Source organism: Spermophilus citellus (assembly GCF_964194105.1).
Source record: "Spermophilus citellus genome assembly, chromosome: 1".
NCBI classification, from domain to species: Eukaryota; Metazoa; Chordata; class Mammalia; order Rodentia; family Sciuridae; genus Spermophilus; species Spermophilus citellus.
Genome location: NC_138182.1, coordinates 143,488,319 through 143,504,450, shown reverse-complemented (window position 1 = coordinate 143,504,450; position 16,132 = coordinate 143,488,319). Strand labels below are relative to the sequence as shown.

At 39.2% G+C, this 16,132-nt stretch overlaps 1 protein-coding gene across 5 annotated transcripts in view; it reads left to right on the top strand.

Moving 5' to 3' along the window:
- Nucleotides 1–16,132, top strand: part of ACSL6 (acyl-CoA synthetase long chain family member 6) — a 56,636-nt gene that overhangs the window by 37,213 nt on the left and 3,291 nt on the right. For all 5 annotated transcript variants that reach the window (XM_081271458.1, XM_081271454.1, XM_081271455.1 and 2 more), the window contains 6 exons: nucleotides 718–790; nucleotides 3,871–3,959; nucleotides 4,668–4,784; nucleotides 7,318–7,461; nucleotides 8,370–8,471; nucleotides 9,380–9,451. In XM_081271458.1, coding sequence (XP_081127584.1) covers nucleotides 718–790; nucleotides 3,871–3,959; nucleotides 4,668–4,784; nucleotides 7,318–7,461; nucleotides 8,370–8,471; nucleotides 9,380–9,451 — 597 coding nt within the window. The remainder of the gene's footprint in view (nucleotides 1–717; nucleotides 791–3,870; nucleotides 3,960–4,667; nucleotides 4,785–7,317; nucleotides 7,462–8,369; nucleotides 8,472–9,379; nucleotides 9,452–16,132) is intronic.

The window sequence follows — 16,132 nt, the reverse complement described above, 5'->3', positions numbered from 1 at the left end:
GCTCACAAAATATCTTCCCAGTGTCTTAGAAAAGGAGCAACAAGAGTGGGGACGAAAACCCAATTTTATGTTATTTGATTCAGTGGTTTTGTTATCTCTAAAAATTTACTTCTTCATTTGTCCATTCGATTAGTATTTATTAATTTATTACATATTCAGGGTATTGTAACATGATTGTGACTGATGGGTTTCAAGTCAAGTAAATATGTCTGTTTCATAATTGTGCATGACTATATACTTGTGCTTTAGATGCCGCACGGTTCTTATACTATCCTCCTATTCCACATGACATTGGACCTGTTCTAAAGGCAGGCTTTCCCATGTGGTGTATTCTTACAAACAAGAAGGGCTCTGGAGGTGAAGATCTTACAAAGACAAAATTGAACATGGAGTGAATTCTGAAATGTGTATCTCTAATGCCCATTTATCCAAATAAAAAATAGAGTCAATATTTGGAAACAGGCCAGAAATCTTTATCCCAGTCTACATAACATTAAGTACTAAGTGTCTGTGAAAAAAAGTAGCACTGTTTTTAAGCAAATGAGGCTATGATTGTTGTCTGTATTCAGCTTTCCCTGGAATTACCTGCCTCCAGAGCACCTTCCCTTGACCTTCCTTACCAGGAAGCAGCCCAATAGATGTTAGCTGACTAAAAAGGTCAGCCAGTCAGTTCTGGGAGGGTGTGTGCCCAAAGTGACTTTCAAGTTTTTCTTGAAGGTTTATGAAGGTTATGGCCAAACTGAGTGTACTGCTGGATGCACCTTCACCACACCCGGGGACTGGACTTCAGGTAGGATGGGCTAGAGGTGTGGGAACAGCTTGCAGGCCACTGTTACGAAAACAGCAGGATCTAAAACTCCCTCCTGGAAATTGAGTTTGCATGAGTCATTTAGGGGAAAAAATTAAAAGGAATAGAAGAAAAACATTGATGATGGTTATGTACAAGTTGTGATGTTATGGGTCTGTTTTCTTTGTTGTGAATTTTTTTTTGTGTTTTCCTATTGTTTTTATATTTTCCCATTTCCTTCATAGTAGACCAGAAGATTAAGATTCTAGGTGGAAAAATGCTTATAGTATCATTGTATTTGATTTTATGAATTCTAAATATCACACAGCCTTGCTTGTAGTCATTTCAGAACTAGGTTTTAGAATGAAAGAAGGCTATGAATTGGATATAACTTGTAAAGGAGAAGCATGTTTATAGTGAACATGCTTTCTATCTCTCTCTCTCTCTCTCTCTCTCTCTGTGTGTATATATATATATATATATATATATATATATATAATCTTTTTCTGGTACATTATAAGTATTCGTAATTACAGAATTCACTTGTCATTTATAATATACATACCATAAATCCATCAATCACATTCCCCAGTAAATTCCCTTTCCTTCTCTCCTCCTCCTCCCTTCTTCTTATTGCTTGTTCTATTCTACTGATCTCCCTTCTATTGTGTGTGTGTGTGTACAGACACACACACACACACACATGGATTGAACCCAGAGGCACTATATCACTGAGTGACATTACCAGTTCTTTTTATTTTTTGAGACAGGGTCTCACAAAGTTGCTGAGGGTCTTGCTAAGTTCCTGAGGCTGGTCTCAAATGTGTGATCCTCCTGCCTTAGCCTCCCAGCTCATTGAGATTATAGGCATGTGCCACTGTACATAGCTTATTAATATTTTATGTTTTAAAATGTTTTTTAGTTGTAGATGGACACAATACCTTTATTATTTGTTTTTAGTTTTATGTGGTGCCAGGGATTGAACCCAGTACCTCACACATGCTAGGCAAGTGTTCTACCACTGAGCCACAGCCATAGCCGCATAGCTTATTAATATTTTAATTGGTGCATTACAATTATATAAAAAAGTAAAATTCCTTGTGACATAATTAAACATGGACATAGCATAATTTGGTAGAGATTTTGTTCCCCAGTATTTCCCCATCTGCCTTCCCTTCTTCTCAACCTCCTTCCTCTGCTCTATTGGCCTCCCCTCTATTCTTCTGAGCGAGAACTGTTTCTTAAGAGTCCTTTTGGGAAATATGGTCTCCTAGGAGGCAGTGGTACCTTGATAAGGAGCAGTTCCCCTCCACACTCCCATTCTGAGGAGATTTGTCCCTCAGGTGTGTGGGTAGTAGGTCTGTGATAGGTAGCCCATCTATCCTTCACCAGATTTAGACCAGATACTGGAAGAAGCTGAAAAACAACAAATCTTCAGGATAACAACTTTTCTGTGAGCCTAGGCCACTGTTTGTGCCTGAGTTTGCTCAACTCCAAACTGGAAAATTGGGGATGATGTACATGCAAGAAAAATATGCTTATAAATACAACATTATTTTCAGAGTACCTTGAGATAGTCTGTAGAAACATGACAGGAGGATCCTAAACAAAATCATATGTAGCCAGTCCAAGTATGGAAGTTTTATATATTTTTAAATTCTGTCTCTTTAAACTCTAGCCAGATAAAGCCCATTTACAAAAAATATTTTTATTCGTTGTAGTTGGACACAATACCTTTATTTTATTTATTTTTATATGGTGCCGAGGATCGAACCCAGCACCTCACACATGCTAGGCGAGCGCTCTACTGCTGAGCCACAACCCCAACCCCAAAGCTCATTTTTTATGGTTGTTCCTTAATCATTCTGTCACTGACAAATCTTCAGGAATCATCTTTAGAGGTCCTGGCTCACTAATTTTTTTTTCTTATTGCTGCCATCATATTGGCAAATCACTCTCACATATCCCCTTCCTTTTGGACACATATTTTGTACTGGGGAATGAACCCAGTGGCGCTTAACCAGTGAACCACATTTTCAGCCCCTTTTTATATTTTATTTAGAGACAGGATCTTGCTAAGTTACTTAAGGCCTCACTAAGTTGCTGAGGCTGGCTTTGAACTTACTATCCTCCTGCCTCAGCCTCTGAAGCTGTTGGGATTACAGGCATGCACCACCGCACCTAGCCAAAATGTTTGATTTTTATTCTTTTGTACCTTAAAAATCAATAAAGCTATTGGATATGAGGGAGTTTGATATCTTTGTATAGTACTGTAAAAGGTTCAGCGGCCTTTCTTTTAAAAGAGAAACCAAAGTGTCACTGCTTGTTTTTCATAGACTAGTTTACTTTTCTTTCAGGACCTTGGCTAGCACCTGCTGTAAAAATCCTTCAACTTAAAACCACAAACAATGACTAGAAAATAACAGATACAATTAGGTGATTGGTGTATATATAAGACCAGAAAATCTGGTATCTCCCCACCCTAAGAGGGTGTTACCACATTCCAGTTGTCTCTTCCCTTTTTTTTCAAAGCATCATGTGTAGACCAGCAGCAGCAACATCACTCACCATGGTGCCTTTAAGAGTTGTAGAGTCTCATGCCTCAACCCAGACCTACTGAGTCAGAACCCACAATTTAACAAAATTGCTAGGTCCTTTCTATGCACCAATAAACAGGTTAGTGGCTAGAGGAAAAACAATGATAGTTGTAGTGTATAATCCCCAAACCAAGATGCGTGATCTGACAATGTGGACAATGTTTTAATGTGGACACTATTGTAAAAGCTCCTGACTCCCTCTGTTCCCAGGCTCCTGTGCAGGTTGGTGCTAGACCAGGTGTGCCTGTCTCTCTCTTTTAAGAATCAAATGTAAAATGAAGTTCCAGGTGGAGGTTGGCCTTTGCTTTCTCCAGAACTTTGTTTTATCATCAGTGCTTGCCTGTGACAAATACCTTTCTAAAGCTGCTTTGTTTCGATCCATAATTCCCCACTTTGACCACTTAGGAGTTTACAGCCAAATGGAGCATTTTCAGTGCTGAATCAGATCTGAACACTGATTAGTGCCATCTTACTCTGGTGTTCTAGGGCATGTGGGGGCACCTCTGCCCTGCAATCATATCAAGCTTGTTGATGTGGAGGAGCTGAACTATTGGACCTGCAAAGGAGAGGGAGAGGTAAACTTAAGGATATAGCCATTCATGTCTGTGAGTAAAAACAAGCAAATAAAAACAGTAGGAATGAAATTATTTTCCTTTCACCTTGTATATACAGTCATTGTAATTGATTAATTTGACTTCAAACAGGCCCTCTTGCCGGGAATGAGTAGGTCTAAATCAATATTTTGAACTCCCAAAATTTGTTTTAAAATCCCCTGTTTTTTTTCCTAACTGTGGCGTGGCCTACTTCTGTGTAATCTGTCCCCAGAAGAATGGCCATGTACAAATAGACCAGATGGGGTGGGTTGAGCTCTGTGCTTGCTCATTCCATGGGAGGGGTGGGAGAGCTGACTGCCTGGTAATGAAGCAAGCATCTTTGGCAGAACCAGCCAATCATCAATATCTGTGATGACACCCCACTGAGTGTCACAAAGCAGCCTATGGTCAGGGCCAATGGGGCTCTTGCAGAAGAGATGGCAGAGGGAGAAGAGTAACCAGAACAGGGGGGAACATGGGGAGGACCCTGCTTGAGAGAAGACAAGGAACAGTTTAAAAGACAGACAGAGCTGGCAAGTGTTTGGTGTCCAATGTTCCCATCACTGTGGTTTATACAGTGGTTTTCCTGGTGGGTAGCATTCCTCATTCTCCCTATGCCTGGTGACGGCTTCTCATTGTTGGCATTCATCATACTGTGGCTGAGAGAAGCCATGGTGTTTCACCCCACAGATCTGTGTGAGAGGACCAAATGTGTTCAAAGGCTACTTAAAAGATCAGGACAGGACAAAGGAGGCCCTGGACAGTGACGGCTGGCTTCACACTGGAGACATTGGGAAATGGCTGCCGGTATGTGTGTTTAAAATCATGGCGCTCCAAATGTTCTGGTGGTGGGAGGTTATGTGATCTGGAACCTTGAGGCAGAAATCTTCTGGAGTAGAAGAAGGGAGATGTCTGGGAGATCTGAGAAGTGCTTGGAGCGGAGAGGGAGGATGCTTCAGTTCCTCTGATTCTGCCAGCAGTTGCTCTTGTCACCTTGAGCAAAGCCCCATCCCTCTCTTGGGCTCCACAATGACACACTTATAGAAAAAGAGAGCAAGCCTTCATAGCATTCTTTGGTCATGGTCCACAACTTCTATCCAAGTCAAATTTGCCTTGTTGTTTCATTGTTTAAACTGGAATAGTAACATTATTTGCTGTTCTGAGGAACAAATGAAAATATCCATAAAGCACTTAGGACAATACCTGGTACATAGGAGATACTTTGATGGATGCTTTGACTAGTAGAAGGCTCTGCTGCCAACATGGAGAGCCCTTGCTTGGTGCAGCCCAGTCTGGAAGGCTCTTCAGTGTCTGGAAAGTTTTGCTAAGGTTTGAACTAGACATTGAGAGGCATTAAATTTATCAGGCATATGAATGATATAGATTCCTGTCTGGACCCTGTGGACTGGCAGGCCAGTTTGCCCTTGCTTGGATCTATATGCTTCCCTTAAGAAACCCTCATGCCTGGGGAAGACAGGAATTTATGCTCAGGGTATGCTCTGGGCCAGGGACTCTGTTCAGGAACACATATATTTTTCAGCACTATCCAGCCCGATGTGATGGGCATGAGCAGGGGAACATACACCTGGGGAAAGGTGGGAGAGGACAGGTGCCTATTGGACCCAAGTCTCAGAATAAGCCTTGATCTAAGAGGAAAGGAAAGATTGAGAAGCACAGGCTAGAGTAGAGATATGAGGAGGGGTATAAGGCAAGCAGTCCCAATTGAAGGCCCACAGTTATGGGGTCCTGTTCACCTGCAGAGGGCAGACTGTCTCATCAGCTCTCGCTTGCATCCACACCTTCCAAAGCCCTACACTTTATTTTATATTAGAAGGCTCTCAAAATTGTAAAAGTTCAAAGTCCCACAAAACTTAGATATGCTGCTGATGTCCTGAACTTGAATGAAACCACCCACCCCACAGGGCATGGTGAGAAGCAAGTGAATCAGTTCATGTGAAGCTCCATGCACTCCAACACAGCCTAAAACAGCAGGCAGGAGGCCTGTGAAGTCAGTTTCTAAAGTTTTTATTTTTAAATGATGGCTGAATTTTAATTAAAATTGTTACTATAACAATTGAAATAAATATGTATTCTTTCTAAATTTCTCATGTAAGACAACCATGCCTTCCTGGCATAAGTTCCAGTTAACCGTGATATGATTTTCTTCATATTGTTTTTCTAAAAATTATGTTTGGCCTTTCTACTTATACATTTGATTGGTCTGCAGTTTTCCTTTTATACAACTCTATTATGGTTTTTGAGAGTAGCCTGTAATTTCTTTTTATGTACTATTCTATTATGAGTTGATGAGTATTTTGATACATCCCTTTTCCTGTGTTTTGGAAGAGTATATGCAAGGTTTGAATGTGCCATTCTTGAAATTTAGGTAGAAATTATCTATAAAGACATTTGCTTTGGGGTGAGGCTGTAGCTTAGTGGCAGAGCACTTGACTAGCTTGAGTAAGGCACTGGGTTCAATCCTTAGCATCACATAAAAATAAACAAATACAAGTTCTGAAACATTTTTTAAAAAAGACATTTGCTTTCAGAAATCATTATTATTTTATAGCATTAGATAGATCAAGGAAGAGGTATAGTTTTCTAATTTAGAAAGACCTGAATTCAAGTCCTGATCCCCCTGCTTCCTAATTGCTTTGGGAAAGTTACCTGAACTGTCTGATCCTCATCTCACCTGTGAAACAAGGGTGACAACTCCCAGCTCATGGGATGTAATGAGAACCAAAGAAACCAGTATAGGAAAAGCAATTGATGTCCACCAGGGTTTTGAGCAAAACAGGGCCTGCTTATTTTTTGTCTTATAGAGGTTGCTCTGGCTCTGTTAGCTCAAACAGATCGAGTGGGGACAGAGTATATGCAGAAGTCTGGTCAGGATGTGGTTTTGATGGGAGGAGGCAGTAGAGAAGAAAGGGATTTATGAGTAAGGATGGATGAGCCTGACAGCTAAAGATCCAGGAGAGGCAAACATCAAGGACAGGTCCAGGTTTGGGGCTTGGTGGCTGGAACAGTTTTGAGGAGCTTCATGTAGGGTGTGTTGCATCCTGCTGGAAAAACAGCCTAATTTTTGCAGCATTTTGAGAATAGTGAGGTTCTGGGAGGTCTGTGAAAAAGAAGTGGAGATCTTAGACAGATGTGGGAGTAGCCAAGGAAGAAGATAGGATAGTGAGTACTCAGGACTCAACAGAGCTCGAAAGTCACTGACCTGTGATGCACAGCAGGAAGGAGCAACTTGGGGAGGGGGTATGCAGGGTAGGGAAGGGCAGAGTTGAGGAACTCTGTCTTGAGGGTATTATCTTAGGAAGCTGTTTGTCCAACTCCACAGGAGGGAACTCTTAAAATTATTGATCGGAAAAAGCACATATTTAAACTTGCTCAGGGAGAATACGTTGCACCTGAGAAGATCGAGAATATCTATATCCGTAGTGAACCTGTGGCACAAATCTATGTCCATGGAGACAGCTTAAAGGTAAGGCTACCCATGCTCCATCCCTTCTGCAAGCACAAGACTGCTGAAAAATCTTAATTAAATTTTAGTTTCCAATCAGACACCAGGATCCACCTAAACAAGTCCTTTCTAAAGAAGAAATCTTGATTACTTGTATTTTGGTTAACTGCAGTTAGGTCAAGTAAATTGTTTGAAGTAGCAATCATAAACATGCCCACTACTTTTAACTTATGTTCCGCTTACTTCCAAGAGAGATTTTTGAGATGAGATGCAAAGACAAAATTTTATAGATAAATGGGTATAGTATTACACACAAATAATGGTTCTGATGATAATATAGTTTATTAAGATTAAATTATTTGGGGGGGTTATACTTATTTTTCCATTATTATTATTTAGATCATTAACATTCTATGATATCAAAATTATCAAATGTATTCTATGTTGTCATTGCATGAATATAATTAAATATTAAATTATTTTTGAAGAAAATACCATTCGAATTTAAGTTTTTTATGAATGAAGTTTCATTAGTGTAAAAATTTCTAAATGGTCTTAACCATGGGAAACGAATTTTGGATCATAGAATTTGGATATAGAGTTCTTTGATTAACATCAAAAAATATGCAGGTTTAAGATTGGCATGAGAATCAACATTGGGATATCAGTCTAATTTTACTGATTCTTGATGTCCTTAAATACCCACCATATCAAATGTAGGGGGATATATCAGGAAATGAACAGTCAAGAATGCGTGATATATTAGAGAAAATGTTTCGTAACATGAGAGAATGTTTCATAAGCATATGCTTATTTTTAGAAAAGGGTGGAGTCTGAGGATACCAAGAGATTATTTTTAATGCTGGATCACAAATAACCACTTTAAAAGCTTTTGTCATGATTATGTTTTCCTTTGGTGGGCATTGTAGGCCTTTTTGGTGGGCATAGTAGTGCCTGACCCTGAAGTCATGCCCTGCTGGGCTCTGAAGAGAGGAATTGAAGGACTATATACAGATCTCTGCATAAATAAGGTCAGTATCTTAGGGCTATTTCCTCAAAGGCTGTTGAGTGTTTTATGATGCCACATAAGAAAAGGACAGAAAAACTGTTGGACCAGTGAAATTTGAACACAGAGGGAATTTCTAATATTACTTTATATACAGTGGAAATCCTAAACCAGAGGTTTGTCTTTTAGTTACTATTGAAGAAGTTCATGTTTCTTGTTGGAAATTTGACCAGCTATTGGATTTTAGAATCAAGAGACATCGCTTATCCAGCCCTGTTGTGTTACAGCCCGCAGGACAGGCCAGGGAAGAGGTGACTCTCCCAAGGCCACAAAGCTGGCAAACAGCAGAGTCAGATGCAAGCCCAGGCTTTCTGACTCACTGAACATGCACTCTCCAAATGTGATTTTGTATGTTCTGGGTTTATAGAGATAGTCGTGGAATTGAAACAGGAACACAGTTCTTTCTGCTTAGAGCATTGGCCATTCCCACCTTCCTGAAACCTTCTCATAGCACATGTTAGAGGAGGACTGCTGCTCTCTAACCTTAGCATTAGCCCTTCAAGTCTCTTGGTCTATTTCTGAGCAGCAGCCATATACCCCCCACCCCACCCCAGGCCCTGGGCTCATCTAGAGGCAGCAGGACTCACCAGGCTGACCAACAGGCTGCTTTTAAATTAAAAAAAAAAAATTCCTTTTTCTTTTTTGATCACTGAGCCTGTTTATGGCCACTCCTCTGGCCATTTGCAGCCCCTTTTTGTCTGGTGCAAAGTAGTGATTGAGACGCTGCCAGGGAGCAACACCTCCAGATGGGCAGGTGCAAGGGATCAGATGTCTGCACCATCACTAGTTGCTTTTTACTCAAAATATGTTGTTTCCTCTATGCCCATTTCAAAATATGTTCTTATAATTTTATTTCTGTGATTTTTAATTCAGGAGCTGAAGAAAGCCATTTTGGAAGACATGGTAAGGTTAGGAAAAGAAAGTGGCCTCCATTCTTTTGAACAGGTAACTATTACCCTCCCTACACTCTTTATAGCCCTTTAGTTAGTGATGAAAATTAAATTAACCCAGTGGCAACTCTGACCTAGATTTCCTTGCCCTTTATGGTGTGGAAGCCAGCAGGCTGTGTACCAATGGACCCCTGAAGGCCTGTTTGGGTTGACTACAATAGCCGCTTCCTGAATTAAAATAAGTCATTGGATAAGTGAGACAGTGCTTGTCCTCATAATCTCATGCATTCATAAGGCTGAAATATTACCCCCACTGTCACTGGTAGTTCATGTGTACCTGGTCTGTATCCCAAGATGCCTGTAATACTAAAGACCAGAGTCCTATATTATTTTTAATTTTATGGGGACTGTCTTCTTGGCTACAATGGGTACGCTTACTTGCTAAGACATTGGATAGATTTGGGTCTTCCCTCAGGCCATTGATATATGTCATCTAACTGTGCTTTCTACAAAGAGGAAGAATGTTTAAAGAGAGGACAGGCAATTCTCTAAGACATTTACTCTTTGCAGTGTTCTTACTATAACTGAGCTCATAAGCATGTACATGATACATGTACATGGTACATGTAAGTACTTACATGTACCATTTATACAACCTCCTTTGTCAAAAATTCAAGGAGAAAAATTCTCTAAAATCATAACATCTTGATTTAAAATTGTTCTTTGTATTTAAAGTAATTATTTTTCACAAAAATGAACATCCTGTAAGAATTTTTTATGAAGTTTTGTTTCCTCATATATTGTGGGGGGGTCTGCAAGGTTTATGAAAATTTTAAATTTTTGTCTGTTTATTTGATGATAACCTAGAAACATTTTAAAAATGAGTTTTAAATATAAAATTCTTGTAATGTATTGATTTGCAGTTAAAAGACATTTTCACCAGGCTGGGATTATAGCTCAGTGGTAGAGTGCTTGCCTAGCACATGTGAGGCACTAGGTTTGATGCTCAGCACCACATAAAAAGAAAGAAATAAAATAAAGGTATTGTGTCCATCTACAACTAAAAAACATTTTTAAAAAAGCATTTCCACCAATCAAGATTTTAGTGTCTTAATTTCAAACTGAGGGAATCTAAACATTTTTAGGATCTAAGAATATTGCTATTTCTCTCTAAATGGATGAATGTAAACATCTGTCAGTATGTTTTTAGAACAATTAAATCCTGGATAAGTAAATCTTGAGGCTTTCAGGCAAGTTACATTTATTTTTCTAAAATGAAAGGTCAATTTGGGGTACATAATAATAATTTAAATTTACAAATTTTATAGAACTAATTTCATTGCCCTACCTTGATGGGGAGTTGTGTTACTGGATCACATGTGACCATGTAGTCCATGGGCCACAAAGGAGTGAGTGGTCCCAGACCCAGTTGGTCTGGGCCTCTGTCATAATTTGAAGGGCAGGCTGTAAGCCCTCTAGAAACTCTCTTTAGTAGGCATCCTTCCACATTAATAAGGCCTGCACGCCCTCTGCTGGCATTAAGATGCATGACTTCCCCGCTACATAAGAACCCTCCCAGGCCATCCAGATTCCTTTTCACAGAAAATCAATCAACTATCTCTTAAGATTGTGCTTAAAAGGGACCTTTGATTAAGTTTCCAGTGTTAATTATTGCTTGGTTAGGTCCTTTACTGAGAGGAGACGTGTTCTTGGCTTTCCACATGCCTTATACAGTTTCATCTGTCTTCACCATGGTAACCTCAAATACAGAGCTGCCATGTGGCATCCTTGAGGGTCTTTAGTTATATTGCCAAGGTTGTCACCTCCAGATTTTTTCTGTTCCCCTTCTCCTTGTTCCTCGGCTTCCTTCCCACCAGAGTGTGCACTCTCAGCTGACTGTAGGAGAGCAAGCACCAGGCCTCAGGCCTGAGGAGGGCATGCTCCCGGTGGAGAGCCAAAGCTCAGCCCAAATTGTTTCAGTTAATCCATAATCCATTGTCAGCCTGTCCTAGGACTTTTCCCTCCTCAAAAATGAATGGTCAGTGAAGGCTTAACTCTAAACATACACATGCAAACAGCCAAGTCCAGAGTTTAAATAATTTATTAAAAGCTTTTAGAAGTTCAGATTTTCTGAGAGAGGTTAATTTCCATTCAACTTTAAACTACCAAAAAAAATTTTTTTTTGATATACTGTAAGAATCACTTCCAAAACCGTGCAATTCCTCAAATTAAGCCAATCATTATTAATTTATAGAGAGCTTTGGAAGATATATTTTAATGAGTAGATAGGAAGCATTTATGATAATTGTATCAACTTATAATTATTGTATCAGTAATTAAAATATGTAGGTGACTGGGAAATATTTGAGCATATTTAACATCATGATTAATAATTTTCTTGATATTTATGTGCCTTATGAATTTGCATAGGCAATATGAACTATCGGTGAGTAATAGATTTCTTGAATTCTAACTAGTGAAGCTCTCACTGGGAATATTTTACTATATTTCCTCCCACTGAATTGATTACTTACCTAGGCAATTTGCCTTTAACTCAGAAATGATCATTTTCCTAATTCATTTAAATGTTTTATCTTTTTTCTTTATTGCTTCTGTCCTAAATTATTCACTCTGTTTATTATCTACTAGCCATGTTGCGTTAAAGTTTTCATTGAGTGATACCTTTGAAAAAATTAAAATATTATATTCCTTCAAAATTGTGAAAAGCTCATGCTTTTATGAGTTGACATAAAAATTGGGAAGTCTCTTTCATAGCATGTGTAGCATTACAGGAGAAGAAGGATTCTCATGCTTTTTTTTACAGGTTCACAATTGGGCAGTTTGGTTCTTATTATAGAAAATTGATTTACATCTGAAAAAAAAACTATTGTTGAGGCCCACAGTTAAGGTCAGTTAAATGACTGGTTCAACTCATTTTTCCCTCCACTTACTGACCAGACTTTTTCTTACTTAAGCAGATTTTATAGGTATTTTTATAGAAGAATTGAAATGGACTCGAGTGTAGGTCAGACTCAAGCAAGGACTGGCATCCTGGCAGCAGGGCTGTTCTAATCTGCTCACCGAAGGACTGAAAGGGGAGCTGAGTTTAGGCTGCTTGTTTGCTTGGACTTTGCAAGGTTGTATTTGATGATATAGTCTGTTCTCAGGCAGAGCTATTTTTCAGGCAGACAGGTTGAATTGCAGATATCCCACTCAATCCCTGTACCAATATTTGCTGCAGAGAGCTGGTTTGGCAGATTTTCAAAGTGTACTTGTTTCCATTCTTCTATAAAAATACCTATAAAATCTGCTTAAGTAAGAAAAAGTCCTAAGATCATGTTTTATTTATTTTTTTTTAAAGAGAGAGTGATGGAGAGAGAGAGAGAATTTTTAATATTTATTTTTTAGTTATCGGCAGACACAACATCTTTGTTGGTATGTGGTGCTGAGGATCGAACCCGGGCCGCACGCATGCCAGGCGAGCGCGCTATCGCTTGAGCCACATCCCCAGCCCTCATGTTTTATTTTATAGTCTACTCACCATCTAAATAGCATTGTGTAGCTCTCCCTACAAAATTCATCTTCCCTGTTCTGTGTATTTTATAGATTGTCACTGCCATATTTTCAGAGGTGTTTACCCTAAATCCCAGTAATGAGCATAGATCCTTGTCCCATTGACAGAGTGCTTTTCACATCCTATTGGGAATGCAGATTAGCTGAAATCCAGGCTGCATGGAGACTGTAGAAATTATATCTTGACTTGTGTGTCTCCTTTTAAAAATTATATTATTAATTGATGAGCAAAAGAAGGAGGGGAGATGCTTTACATCTACTAAGGTCTTTTTGTGATATTGTTTCTATCAAAAGAGAACTTTTGGACTGTTCATTTTACATATTGACAGTAAATATGAGCTATTATACTACATTACATCAATTTATATAGAATTAAAAGTTACTTGAAAGCCTCTAAATTACTTTAGATTATGTTAATGTTTTCTGCAAGCTAATTAATTTTTTCACCAAATGGTGATTTCCAGACTTTTAAAAGTAGAAGTTAAATGACATCTTGTACAAAAGTTGAGCAGTACTGCCATTGTTGGATTGGCGCTCCATACCCTGCTTCTCCCTAACCACTTAACCACCTTGCCTCTTCCCTCCTCCATGCTACCTCCACTGTCTCTGCCTCTCCCCCACCTCATCCACCACCCTTCTCCATGTCCATACCTGCTACCTCTCTAAACCCACATCACTTCCCCCCAGGATGACCTCTGTAGACTCCATCCTTCTCAGTATACCAAACTTCTCTCTTGGGACCTATTTCCAAAGAATTGCACATGTCCTAGGATGATTTATGCCTGATAACAACAAGGGTCCAAAAAATAACATCCCTATTCCTGAATAAATGCTTGCTTCTTTGAGTAAAAAGCACAGGGAGAGTTTGCAAACAAAATGTTCTTTATAAGAACTTTAATTAATTTCGAAATTCTTCACAATACCAAACTTTAGCCAATAGCCTCAGATTTACAGCTATTAAAGTTGGAAATCCAAGCAGGAATCCTTTCCACAAGTGAGGTGAAGTTAGTTGGCTGCCTGTAATGTTAGCTGAATTTTTAGCATAATGTTTGTTCAACTCCTGACTTAAAAGGCTCCAAATGCTGTTTTACTGAAGTATGCTACTCTAAGACAAACATGTATCCTTCGTTTGAACAAATATCTTAAGAGATAAAGATGAATCTGATTTATTAATGCTGTACTCATCTGAAAACTTTCACATTCTTTAGGTACAAATAGGGGTAAAAATGGCAGAATCTGTTAGAATTTTTTATGGAGGATCACAAGTTCAAGGCAAGCCTGGACAACTTAGCAAGACCCCTACAAAAATAATAATAATTTATAATAATAATAATAGATGGGAGATTAGTAAAGCAAGCAGGTGGAGAAGGAGGAGGAGGGAAAGGAAAGGTACTAGGAATGAGATTGATCAAATTTTGTCAGGTGCATGTATGACTATGGCATAATGAATCCCACTACTATGTACAATTATGATACAATAAAAAATTTTTTTAAAAGGGCTGGGAATGAGGCTTAGAAGCCAAGCAACCCAAGATTCAATCCCTAGTACCAAAAATTAAAATTAAATTAATGAATGTATTGAAGAGTTTTCTGAGCAAAAAAATGCTTTGTTATCTTTAAATACCTACCTGCCGGGGTAGCAGACTGTTAGCATCAGAGAGTTTGAAAACAGTTATTGAAATTCCTTGCATATACATTGATTTTTTTTTAAATAAGCTCTTTTCTGAATTGTGTCTTTGGACTTTTTGAACTGTTCTCATAGGACAGTGGCTTTGGACACAGTGACCTCTCACTCTTCTTCCCATGGCTTCTACACATTTTGATTCCTCTCTGCTCCGTAAGTCACTCCTTCACTCTCTCAAGCCCAGGCTGCGTCTCTAAAACATGTTCAAATGTTCAAAGTCCATTTTATCTCAGAAGCATGTAAATCTTAATGTGAACACTTGATCTACCCACCTCTCTCTATTCCTCCTCCAGTTTTTAACATTGTAGTATTTTCTCAAGCAGAGATCTAAAGTTATTCTGACCTCTCTTTCTTTACTACTTACCCAAACCAATAAACCAATTGCAAATGCTACTTCAAAGCTGACTTCTACCCCCACCACCAACTTCACAGCCCAAACCACAATCTGTCTTGCCTGTTGGCTGGTCTTCCGTCTTCCACTCTTCCCCTACTTCTTTCTTAACAGAGTAATCTTTCCAAAGAGCCCTTCTGATCCCGTTTCTTAATACTTAAAATTGTTTAAAGAGTCATGTCCAAACTCCCTAGCTAGTTGCATTGCTCCTTTATGATTTGACCAGTTAACCTCACAAACCCTATTCCTATGCCTCAGTCTGCACTGAGAGTGTTCCAGATATGTGTTGGCCCATATTGCCTCTCTGAGTACCTTGCTTAACCACGGACCATATAGCAGGCACCCTTTCCCCTGGCTATCTTCATCTGTCTAAAGCCTACTTATCCTTCAGAGTTTAACTCAGGCATCCCTTTTCAGTGAATCCCACCCATACATGGCTTAGGTGGTATATCAGAAATGCAGTCACTTCAGGCATGGTAGACTCCTGTGGTCCCATCAACTCAGGATACTGAAGCAGAAGGATTTCAAGTTCAAGGTCTACCTGGGCAACTGGTGAGACCTTGTCTCAAAATAAAAAATAAAAGGGCTGGGGATTTAGCTCAGTGATAAGAGTAACCCTGGATTCATCTCCAGTACAAAAAAAAAAAAAATGAGAAATGCAATCAACTGTAACACACTGGGTTTGGTTCCACACATACACACAAGAAGTTGAAAGACAGGTTGTCCCAGGTAGGTGCAGATCCTCAAAGACCTAGACTCATCTGTCATTCTACTCTCCATTCTGGTTTATCTCCACATTGGTTTATTACCTCATGGTTACAAAGTGGAAGCTATAGGTTTGGACATTGTCCACCTTCAAGAAAAGAAGGAAAATTGGTGTAGATAGCCACTTTAATGGCTTTTTCAATAGCCAAAAACAGATCTCATGGCTCTCTTAGATGAAAGTAGAGCTAAGAAATCAGGGAACAGGACTGTAATGATTGACATAGCTTGTTTTGGTCCCAAACCAAGTCATGGTTCTATTATTGTGGAAGGAGTGGGGAATGGGTATGTGGAAGCAACCATCTGCTTGCCATCAGTATCCCTCT